Below are 12,588 nucleotides of genomic sequence, written 5' to 3'. Positions count from 1 at the left end.
CGGTGGGACACACCTGCTGTTTTTGACTGCGGAGGCTGCCATTAGAAAGTCTGCTGGGAACTAACTGCTCTGGCATCTAATTTGGGGACAGGGCACAAACCTGAGTGGGGTGATATATTGCAGCATCAAAATCTACTGGTAAGTAACTCATTTTCATACCTGCTGATCTAATTTCTCAAAGTCCAATGACATACCAGTCCAGACAGCTCACTGTCTTGCTACAGAACTGACAATTTGAGAGTTCTCTTTTATTTTAGAGTTGCTTTTACAGATTTTTGTTATATTCATGTGTGCTATCAATTTGAGTTTGCATTCCATATTTACTGTCCTAAAAAAAAAGGTTTTTAAAGCTTGATCTTTCTTATTCAAATGTTTTATTTTTTTTAAGCTTTTATTTTCACTTTTACTTTTCACTACTCAGGTAGTTCTTGAACTGGAGCACTCATCTGATATAATTCCCTTTCTTAGGGAATTAGTCTGTTTGATTTATTTCCTGTCTTCATCTGCTGGTAGGAGGGCAAATTGCCAACTGGACTGGCATTTTCTGGATTTGGAGAAATTAAACTTGCAGGTAAGAAATTACTGGTTTTTCATAGGTATAACTGGAAACAGAACTGACTTTTTGTTTATTAAACAAAAAAAAACACCTGTGTAAATGGGTCTTTCAGAACAGGCTTCCAGTGAATCTGGATTTGATCCAGGGGAAATTGGAAATCCAGTCTAGCTGAAACAACACCAGAAATTTTATGTGGCTACTAAGATAAGGCTTTTCTACATTAGCTTTTCTACATTTTCTACTAAACTTGAGACTATTTTTTATTTAGTTATTTATTTTTAGATTTCCAAAGGTAATATAGTTACAGTATAGTAAGTGACCAAACATAATAACTTTTTAATATCATTTCAGTTTTATGTGCAGGAACCCCATGTACAGGCTGTCTTTTGTCCCTATCCCCCCCACTGTAAATGAGCAAATCAAGTCAGGTCACAGTTGCAAGATGCAGAAGGCTTAGATGTGATAATTTGAAGGAGCAATTTCTTATCATTTTGAGAGGTAGCTGAGCTGCGAAAAGTGATGCTAGTGCAAACAGAACTGGTGTGAGTTAAATATATATTTCTAAAAGGCTTCTTAAAAAAAAAAAAAAAAAACAAAAACAAAAACAAAAAAAAACCCAAACCATTTCAATCATCCGTTTTCAGAGTGGCTCCTATGTGATTGTACCAGACAGCTGAAAGGGCAGAACACTGTGGAGCCTGGGTGGAAATGAGTAGTAATTTATCATTCATGTGCACCATAAATAGTGATATTCTGCTTGTGCTTAATAAACAATCTCAAAAGAACAAATCATGAAATAAACATCTGAAATAAATGCAAGTTGAGGAAATCGGCAAGTAAATATTCTGGAAGGTACCTGACAAAGACTGGGCCAGTGAACACTAGTGGAGAAGGACGTTTATCAGAAGACTTCACTAATCTTGCTTTTCCCTGCTACTTCAATACACAATTAGAGGACTGAAAGTCAAAAGCATGCAGAGGCACTTCTGGGAACAGCTGTATAAACCTTATGTTAATACTCTGGCTGTTGCTGTTATTCTTGAATAAATGTAAGAAAATTTACAGGCCTGGAGGGACCGTATGTATCTGCACTTCAAGCAGATGCTTATTCCTAACCTGGGACTATGTTCGTATTGATAAATTAATGAATCATTAGTATTCTTTTGTAACAGGCAGAAATTCATTAGCAGGATGTTTTTACTGAATATTTTTCTTTGTTTTCTAAGAGGAACTTCATTTAAATAGCAGTTCATGCTGTAAAGAACAAAAAATATAAATGTAAGCCAAATATTTATTAGTTTTTAATGAGGTATTCTAGTATTAAGATGATGTTCTCAGCTCTTTTGTTGCTTGTTTTTCCTAACAAGGTACTAGTTGTAGGAGTACTTTGGATTCATATGAGTTTTTATTTCTTTAGACATTAAGAAAACACCACCACATTGTCATAAATGTCATAAATTAAACAGGGTATCCTGGGCTCACATGGTGAGACTGTGTATATTATACTTCTGTTATATATGTGCATCATGGAAAAATCTGTGCCATGAAGTAATACAAAGGCTATTTGATCATTTTAAAACAATTTTTTGAGAATGCATTCTGTCTCCAGCATCACTAGTGCCTCTCTCCTGTAATAAATCTCAAGAAGCATTTTGCTGGGTTTGCTTCATTTATAATTTTTCAGTATGAAAATAGTAATTCAGCAATTACTTCCAAAGGAATCAGAAATACTCTCTCTGCCTTGCATTTCTTCAGTATTTCTTGATTTTTTGTAATGTTTTTCAGAACTTTAAGCACAATACAAAGTTACCTACTAAAAATATTTTCTGAGGTCAGGACTGCTCAGGGCACAAATGGTGAGAGCAGGAGAAAAAGGAAGAAGTTCACAGGCTTTCAGACAACCAAGAATTTTTTCATGCCTAGATTAGGTGATGTACCATAAATCTGTTTAAGCCCCCTGCTCTCATAATAAATTGTTACATATTCTCCCTACTCCACACAGAACTTTCAACACTCCGCAGTCCTACTGTGTTAGTCCAGGATTCCCCATTCAGCCATATCTCACATGCTGCCTTTCTTTCATTCCAAAAATAATCATACGTTCTCGTATTAAGTTCCACTGTATTCTCTGTGTACCAGCTGCCTTCCTGAGATTGTTACATTTAGAAGCCATTGTTCTTATCTTTTTGCCTTTCAACTTTTCTATTTTCAGCCTGAAGAAAAGGAGTTAACAGCTTGTTGTATATGCTCATTTGCACTTTTTCACTCAAATTTGATTGTATTTCGTGCTTTTTATCTTCATAGTAAACCCTTTTGTCTCTCCTTTCCTCTTCTGTTTTTCGGAATGTCCTTACTTTTACTCATGTATTAAATGGCTTAATGTATTGTCTGCAAACCTTATCTTGCATCATCCTTAAATCGTCACAGGTACAAAAAAGTCAATAAAATATTGTTCTATTGAATTTTATTTGAAAAACGAACTGTATACTTGTGATCTTCAGTGTTATGATGTATTATGGATTTTGTTCCATATAACTTATGCTTTTAAGTTATGAGGCAATATCCTCCATAAAATCTAGGCTCATTCAGGTCACTCTGGTTTTCAGTTGCTGTTTCTCACCAGTGGTTCATTCTTGGAAACAGAAGCAATAGAATAAAATCTGTTTGTACGTAGACTGTTCCAGTTCAGTGTGTTTTACTATAGACCAGCATTTTATATGGAAGATTACGTATTACAATACATTATTTTTATGTGAACTTTGCCAACTTTGAAATGCTTCCCCGTCAAAGCCCAAAGAGTTCACTAGTTCATTTTAATGTGTGTATAAATAACAGAATACTAATTTTACATTTTATTCTTGAATATTTTGTGAAACTTGTTTTGCTCTCTGAACACTTTATTCAATTTTTCCTCTGAAAGCTTTTATATGCCAAACTGATTTTGCTACACTAGCAGATAAATAAGTTTTAATAGTAATATTCTTCTTTTGGTTAAACAGCTTGACAGTAAACACACAGAGGATAGCTCCTAATCTTCATTGCACTCACAGTGATCATTAGGAAAAGTCCTACTTAGACCCTGCAGTGTCACAGCCCAGAGTTGGCCAGCACTAGTTACAGTGTTTGCATTCTGAGGAACAAGAGAGCTACTGTAGAAATACTGTCTGCATTGGATAAAATCAATTGTTGTCTTCTGAGAGCTCTTAACTCCTAGAAAGAGCTGCTCTTGTCTGATCCGGAGTAGGACAGCGCTCAATAATCTTGTGCAGCATTTTTTCACATTGAGTGTTTTGAAATGTGAATGTTTTTTCCTTAAAACTTGGTCATATTTCATTCCTTTTTAACTCCTTTCCATGGTAAATGCTTTTGTTGCCATTTCTTTTCATCTTCCTATTTTTGAATATTTGTAGCAGGATCATTTTTGCCTCATGGTGATGAAGAGTTTAAGGATGATGTGTGCTCTGTAGATATGGCACTTACGGACATGGTTTAGTGGTGAGCTTGGCAGTGTTAGGTTTACGGTTGGACTTGATGATCTTCAGAGCCTTTTCCAACCTAAATAATTCTGTGATTCTGTGCAGTTTAATACTTTGACTCTTGAAATAAGTCTGTTTAATATGCATCAATTGATACTGCCTTTGATTATCTTGAGAGAATTGCTGTTTGCAAGCAGTGCCTTTACTAAGTCTTTGCTGCAATGGAATCTCATGATACTTTACAAATGGCTGCAAGAGAGCAAACAGCTAAATTTATCTACAAGGCTGAAAAAATAGGTGGTAACTACCAGCACCCTCTGTGAATATTTTGTCTAACTTCTTATTTTCTATACTACTATTTTATATATACTGAATACCATGTTTGGACTGATTTTATATATTCTAAGTTATTTTTACGGATCTTTAAAAATTCAAACTAAAAGCATAAAAGTTTTAAGAGGAGAATCGTTACCTCTGTATCCTACTTGATGCCAAGTTTCTTCCTGAGCATGGTGAAGTTGTTTAAGTAGTAATCTGCTGGAACTGTCTTTAAATATCGTTATGCTAAAATCCCTGGAGCAGCTTGGTTATGCTTTGTTTCAGAACTTTTATCTACACAGATTGAATTTTCAGGTTACTATAGCATAAAGATTTATGGAAAAAGCCCCAGTATAGAAACCTACATAAAATGCCAAAATTCCACTATTAGCAACATGTCTGTAGATGTGTGGTTTTGTCATCTTTGCTCAGCATGTTTATTTAGCAATAACACTGCTGCTGAGTTGTGCGGTGGTAACCTACAGGAGTTGTCCAAACAGGAATTTACATGTGTGTGTTAATATGGGGATGAATTTGCATTTAGTTACTGCATGCATAGTTGCTAATAAAGCTGTGTCCTGTTACGAAGCTTCTATGGAGGCATGCAAGGAGTCCTTCTGAATAAGGAGGTGATATTGTGTACCTGGCTAACCTTGTGAGAACTTGTTAGGTCACTGTGTCAGCTTCCTCAAATCAACAAGCATTTAACACACCGGTTTAATATCCAATGTATCTGGTGGGATTAGGGGAATTACATGTGGAAGTGAATACCATACAAGATATTTGAAAATACTGAGAGCTTGGAGTTTTTAAAATGGTTATTCCTATAGACCCCGTAGAGAGAAGGACAAGAGGAGAAATCCCAGGGTAGAAAATTTGTTTGTTTGCTTGCATGAATGCTGGAGGAATTCATCATCACAAGAGTTTCTTGAAAGTAGTTTTGTTCACTGTGGTGCTTCACCACCTCCTCTTGCAAAATTGCTGTGTGTCTGTCTCCTCTCTCAAACTCAGCTACTAAAGGTTCCTTACTGAACTCACTACTGTCTTGCCTTGTTTTGGGTGAAATTCTGGCTCTTTGGGTGCTGTTATTTGCCATTACTGAGGTTCTGGTCTAAACAGTTTAGATGCCACCAAAATAAAAACTGCATTGTAAAAACAGACCTGTTGACAGTGTTATTTGTGAATTCACATGAATGTATGTGTGCCATGAATAGCTATTTAATTTGCTATGCAGTTTGGCATTTCAGATAACAACATGGCTCGTGGCTTTGAACTCCTGAGTACGTTTGGTACGGAGATACGTAACATTAGCTCTTCTGTTTAGGCCACAGATGGTCAAACTTGTTGTAAAGCAGCATTTTATTATTGCCTAGTATTTCATGGATTTATGGGTTAACAAGCAATATTACTTCTGTTTCTAGAGCTATTTAGAGCAGTACAAAGGTAGGTTGGAGGTTGGCTTGTACTATTGAAAAAGGCTGGTCTTGTCTTGAAACCTGAAGAACCATGTACTTCCCTCATTCCTGTGTGACTTTTGTGATATAATAATGTCCTTGTTTCCAGAACTTTAGAAAACTGGTCTGCTTCATGGGACAATGGGGCAAAACTAATTTTAACAGATAAGGTTCTCAGGTAACACATTTTCTGTAATTTAAAACCACAAATTACTAGAAACTGTAAGGTGGTAGAAAACAGAATAGCTGTGTGTTATATTTTACCTAGAACCATGTAACAGAGTTAACATGTCTCGTTTTTAATCCATTCTGGAACAGTATTGAGGGTGTGTGTTCAAACTGAAAAACTGGCAGCGGTGGGGGTGGAAAGGACATCACATTCCTATAATCAGTTTGCAAAATAGTTGGACTGTTAATGACAATCATGCTGGCAGAAAGAATCTGTAGAAAGCAGTTGCTTTTTTATTGCTTTTGCAGAAAGATTCTAATTTTAACTTTTCTCGTGCTCCTAAACAATTTGTCCTGTTGTTTCTTTCTGTATCTTAAGGAATTGCATTTAATAGACTTAGATTTACTGCTTTTTGTATTCACAGGACTGTGCTAAAGAACAATGACTTGAGATCAAGACAAGAATTAACTACTCACCTCACCAAACAGTGGCCTTCCCCAGGAGCTCTGGATGTCAATGCTGTTGCCTTGGACACTCTGCTCTATAGAAAGCATAATCAACAATGGGATGAGTAAGTCAAACATTTATAATATTTATTTTGATTCACCGTCAGAGGAACAAGGAAACTCAAAATTATACATTTCCCTGAGCATACTCTTAAACGTATCCTATTGGAATTACCTGTTACAATGTACAAAGATCAGCTGGGAGAAAAAAAAAATAACAATCCTTCTTGCTTACCATAAAAAAAATAATTCCTTTGGATTTATTTTAAAAACATGCTTTAGGAATAAACAGTGTTTTGGGAGACAAACAGTATTTAAGAGAAGGAAGATTAACTGCCTAGGTTCCTTGTTGTGGAGAATGTAAGATACCTAGTGATACCTAGTTAGGTCTTTAAATGTGTTACTGTTAAATATTACTTGCTTTACAGGAAAAGTTTTCAAAGTCTGGACCAGCTTTCAGCAGACGTTAGTCTTTCTCAGTCCTCTCTGGATCCAGGTCACTCACAGGATGGGAAGCAGGATAGAATGAACTTGTTAAATGAAGGTACAGAGCCAGTCCAGTGGCTTCAGTTTATTTTGCTCTTCATAGCTCTGATCTTTGGTCTCTGTGAGGTGAATTTTCAGTGTGAACAGAATATGCATGGAACAGCATATTTTTTAATTGATATGCAAATTGTTTCAGTTTCCCTAAGGACTATGCTTCAAATAAGTTTGGATTTATGAAGATGCCCACCTCCCCGGTAATTATAAGACTACGTGCTGTATCTAAAGCTAAGCTTCAAGATATATTCCTTCTCCATCACAGAAACAGGGACAGCTCAACTACAAGGACGATCTTCTGTCATCCTTCTGCAATTACTACCGCAAATAATTTGAGTTCTTTAAGTTTTCTTTTTTGTTTATTAGACATTAAAGGCACTGGATTTGCAACCAACACTGTCATGTTTACCTCTTGCCTTCAGCATTTGTCTGTGGAGATGCAGCCTGATAGTGGTTTTGTTAAAACAGAGGAACACGATGTGAACCATGCTAGTATAGAAATGTAATATACACAGACACCCCCTTTCAGAATCTGTACTTACCAGCACTGAGCTGCTCCATCTTCTGGGCAAATGTGAAAAACAGAAAAATGCTGGAAGACTTCTGAAATAGCATTTTGGGTACAGAATATAAGTTGCTATTAAAAAAATCCTTTTTATATCTCTTCAAATGTTAACTTTAAATAGACTTGACAATACAGTAGTTTGTAACTATAAAATTTCTTGGGTTTAAAATATCAAGGATGTAAAATTTAGAACTGTTTAAAAAACTAAACAGTCTTAAAATCTAAATTATTTCAAGTTAGCTTAGAGAAAGTGAAATAGAATTCGTGTGGCTATTGAGAAGAGAGTTCCTGTAGAGATCTACTTTCAACTAGCTTTTTTTTTTCAATATTAATCATTTAAAGTTATACTTTGTTTTACGTTCTGTAAATTAAGATGTGGCAAAACCACTGATAAGAATAGTTTAGGTTTTGATTTCAAGACTCTGTCTTTAAGGTTAGCATAACATCTCACTTCTAAATTATTGAGGTTCATCAGTACCTAAGTTTTAATAAGATTTTGTACAGCTGTTCAAATACCTCTTGTCTAACTTCCGGTATGGTGGTTTTAATTAAAAGATTAGAGGTACTAAACTTTCACTTTACTATTAAGCCCACTCATGTAGTCAGATTTTTAGCTTCACACTTGTTGAAATGAATGGCTGTGGCCGAACAGTGTTCAGTGCTCTTTGTGTGTTTTCTGTCCTCAAATTGAATGTAGTCTTTCAAGGATAGTTTTTATGGGAATAAAGAGTATTTTTTTTTTTTAAGTCAAGACTTTCTGTAAGAGCTAATCCAGTTCATTTGTTAGGGAAAGCTATTCAGTCACTTGAAAAAAAAACCAACTCAGAGGTGAGGCCTAAAACCTGGTGGAAACTTCTACTAAGATCGGCAAGTGATGCAAGAGAACTACATCTCACTTTTGTTGGTTTTGGGTTTTTTTAAATAATGAGTTGTTGGGCAGGGTGTGGTTTGGGTTGTTTTGGTGTTTTCTTTCATCTTTCTCATGAGATGAAAACCATTCTGACGGGAAGAAGAGACACAATTTTAAGAAATTCTACTTTATAGATGTGTTTTAAAAAATTCTATTAGACTGGCTTATCAAGAAAATATTGTGCCTGTGACCTTTTAAATGTTATTTTAATCTGTAGTTCAAAGTGATCTTTGCTATTCTGTGGCTGAGCCAGGAGGATAAAATAGGAGATGCCGGTAAACAAAATTCTTTATAATGTAATTGGAGTTGGCACAAAATAGCTTGAACAGATGTTTTGAGAAGGGAACACATAAAATAAATTGAAAAATTGTCAAATGCAGTCCTATACATATAGGATGTTCCATGTTAACCGTCAAGTGTATTTGGGTGGCAGGGCAGCTACTCGTGCTACCACTGTTGCGTTGTAGGGCTTTTTCTGGTGGTCGGAGCCTAACGTACTTCAAATTACCAAAGTTTAACACACTGTGTTTATTTTCAAAGAAATATATCCTGATTCCAGTCAATTCTACTCCTTTCTGAGGGATTCAAAATTACACCTCTGGTACTGACATTATATTAGTAACCTCAATTTCGTTTATGCATAATTACTCAAATAAAACTGGTGCTTGAATTAAGGACTTCTGTTCTCCATGGAGTCAGTGGAGCCTCTGAGTCCCCATCCAGAGGGGGCTGATGATGGCCCCGCCTGCACTGCCCAGGCAGGGACCGGGAAATTGTGCCATTAATTACCTGTCTTCCTAATTGCATTTACGAAGTACGTGTGTGCTGAAGCGGTGATATGTCATTCATAATAGTGTGGATGAAACAGTTTTTCTGTTCCATCATGGTTTTTTTGTGATCAAGTCATATTGTGCTGTAAAAATGATTAGCTTAATTCTTGTTTCTCTCAACAGGGAAGGAAGACACTCCATCATTGCTTGGTCTTTGTGGCTCTCTAACTTCAGTAGCAAGCTACAAATCGCTCACAAGTCTTAAATCAAGTGAATATCTTGCAAGTCCCACAACAGAGATGACAAGTCCAGGCTTAACACCATCTTGAGATAAGCACAAGAAGAAAGAACTTTGTGTTATACGCATTTGGTTTATGTTCCATAAAATGACTTGCAATGAAGATTGCTAGTTGTAAGTTAAAAAATAAGCTGCTTTATTTTTTCTTTTCATGGTTACCTGTTTAATTCATGAAGTCTGTCAGTTTCATTCCCTTTTTCCCCCCCAGAGGACTTTTCAAATTTTCTGTTTTAGTCTTGAATTATTTAAAGCTCTTGGTCAGGTAAAGGACATGTAAGTCAATATTTAGTGACTGATTTTTAAAATGAAACAGTTGAAAATCAGTCCCATACTTAACTGCCATGACCTTTGTTTCTCCTTGCAACGGCCTGGCCCTACCGTAGCCGTGGTTCTTCTCTGCAGTGCTTTAAACGGCTACCAACTCTTGCAGAATAGACAGGGAATCCTTAATGCCAGTCTTTGCAGGCAAGTAAATATTTTACCTAAACCCCAGCTTTTCATCTGTGTATGTTGCATAGGGCCTCAGATAGAATACTTAACCTATCAACAGCTCTTCTCAAGTTGACTCAGTGTTAGACTTTACATTCCTGTCAGCATCGTGGCACTTAGGAGAAGTCCGAATCACACTGAAGAATCACACTGAAACACACTTACTAACGCTTGAAGTTGCATGTGACTAACAAATGTAAGTTGATAATTTAAATCAAGCATACTTAGCAATTTGTAGATTTTGAGGAAACTCACTAAATGCCTTTGAGTGACCTGAGTTACAGATAATGAAACATTATATGAGAAATTTCTTCGTTTATTGGCCTTGCTAGAAAGATGGGGACTAAGGATGGTGGGGTTGGCACCTTGGGAAGTGTGGATTGTGTCTGGATTGGCAAGTTCCCAAGGAGAGTGAAAAAGGTGAAACAAAGACAATGCAATGACAGGATTTTCATGTTAAAGATTTTTCTCATTACTGTAGTAGTGCAATAGGTATTTTTCTTGATTAGGTAACACAACAGAACTTATTTAAGTCAGTCTTCTCAAATTACTTGCCATTGATTTAAATTACTGATAGGAAAAAAAAAAGAGACTTTTTAAAGTGAAATTAACTTTCCAGATTACCCTACAAAGTTTGCAAATTAATTTTTGAATTGCAAACTGTATTCTTAATTCTTTGTAAGATACAATGGATCCTTTATCTATGAATTTTGCTAATCAAGGTAATGCTTATCAGTATGATTAGTAACTTTTTAAACAAGACTTAAATGCATGTAAGTACATTGTATTTATAAATGCTAGGGAAAATGCTTTTTTGTGCCAAAGAAGTTTCATAAATTGTTTACATGAGTAGCTGCAATACAAAACAGATTTTTAATTATTGCTTACTCTTAGATGTTTACAGTATGTCACTACACTGTATAGTTTGAGTTGATTTGCCTCTTGTAATGGTACCTTGGCACTACTACTATGATCTGCTCATTTTAGGGTGGGCTTGAAAGGAAGGATCTGCTCTTACCTGTACTAAAACTATGGGAAATGTTGAGCCTTTTAAAGTACGAGGCTGTGCATCTCTGGAACTCAAGGCACTGTTGGATTTAGCTGGAGGAGGTTCAAGATACATCTCCTCAACTCTCTAGTCCACAGTGCTGGTTACTGCGTCCATGGCAGGTAAACAACTACTGGTGCCATTTTAATGCAGATTTTAAAGCAGCTTCGCAAAATCCGCCAGACCTTTTCTTTCAAGCCCTCATCTACACACCCAGTTAATTTCTCTGTAATAAACTCTGACTATTAAATCCTTCCATACACTGTCAGAATGTCCATTACTTCATGTAACTCTTTGATTTTGTTGTCACATTAAGCAGCTGTTCTCTCATGACAGTTGAGTAACATTATTAAATACTGATTTGTAAACTAGAGATGCATTTTTACTCTGAATACAATGAGAGAGTCTGGATTCCGCAAGTTGACATTCTACATCAAGGTACAGTGATTTAATCAGTTTTATTTGCTGTAACCACTTCTCCCACTACGTCAGTGTTTTGGAGGGGGCTGTAATCATGATCCTCAGTCATGTTTGCTGATGGCTCATTTTATGGAGCTACTGGTGTGAAATCCACGTCATTTGACTGAAGTCTTTTATGTAGTCTGACACCACTGAGTTTCTGGGTGTCATTTCGTGCATGGGAAATCAGTTATGTGTGTCTTTGTCAGTTCTAAACATTAATCATTTTTCAAAAAAATTGAAAAAATGCCAAACCTGTATGTTTTGTTCCCTCGATGTTCCATAGATGCTGCATGTAAATTAAACATTTTGTATCATCACTAATTACTCATTTTTGCCTCTTTTTTTAATTGTACATGATAAAATAAGACCATTCAGCAAATCACAGTATTGCTGACCTCATAGCAAATTCTTTTCTTGCCAGACAGTGAGACTTTGGTTTCATTGCTGCATTTCACACAGTATCACACAGTATGTTTGGGATTGGAAGGGACCTCAAGAGATCATCTAGTCCAATCCCCCTGCTGCAGCAGGAACACCTAGATGAGGTCGCACAGGAACATGTCCAGGTGGATCTTGAATGTCTCCAGAGAAGGAGACTCCACAACCCCCCTGGGCAGCCTGTTCCAGTGCTCTGTCACCTGCAATGTGGTCCAAAATCTCTGTTACTTTCTTTCTCTTAGGCCTTATTTTGAGTTTCTAGTGTAAAATTATGCTGAAAAATCACATTGGTGTAATAGTGTCAAATATCTCCTACAGCAGTAGCTCTTGCCTGCACCGTATGCTGTAACTCTGCACCTAACGTCTTTACAACTAGTGCATGAAACATTTTCACCAAGGCCAAACACACGCTGGGATACATACCTTCTTCATCATAGACTAGGACTGAAGTTCATTCCTTATGTAAAGCACACCTGAAAAATAGTGCCCTAATTGACCTGACTACTGAGTTGCTTTTGTACCAGTCCACGCCCTCATTAAAATAGGCAAAAAATAAAATTCAGCCACTTAATTGAAAATGCATTAAAGG

At 36.3% G+C, this 12,588-nt stretch overlaps 1 protein-coding gene across 1 annotated transcript in view; it reads left to right on the top strand.

Annotated features, from left to right (window-relative positions):
* Positions 1-11,844, top strand: part of RUNDC3B (RUN domain containing 3B) — a 52,986-nt gene extending 41,142 nt beyond the window's left edge. Inside the window, exons 9-11 of the mRNA XM_082043942.1 lie at positions 6,398-6,544; positions 6,908-7,023; positions 9,448-11,844. Of these exons, the coding sequence (XP_081900068.1) occupies positions 6,398-6,544; positions 6,908-7,023; positions 9,448-9,593 (409 nt within the window). The 3' untranslated portion in view covers positions 9,594-11,844. The remainder of the gene's footprint in view (positions 1-6,397; positions 6,545-6,907; positions 7,024-9,447) is intronic.
* Positions 11,845-12,588: the final 744 nt, after the last annotated feature.

This window comes from Streptopelia decaocto (assembly GCF_964273445.1).
Source record: "Streptopelia decaocto genome assembly, chromosome: 2".
Classification (NCBI taxonomy): domain Eukaryota; kingdom Metazoa; phylum Chordata; class Aves; order Columbiformes; family Columbidae; genus Streptopelia; species Streptopelia decaocto.
Note: the sequence above shows the minus strand (reverse complement) of the source record. Positions and strands in the feature narration are given on the sequence as shown.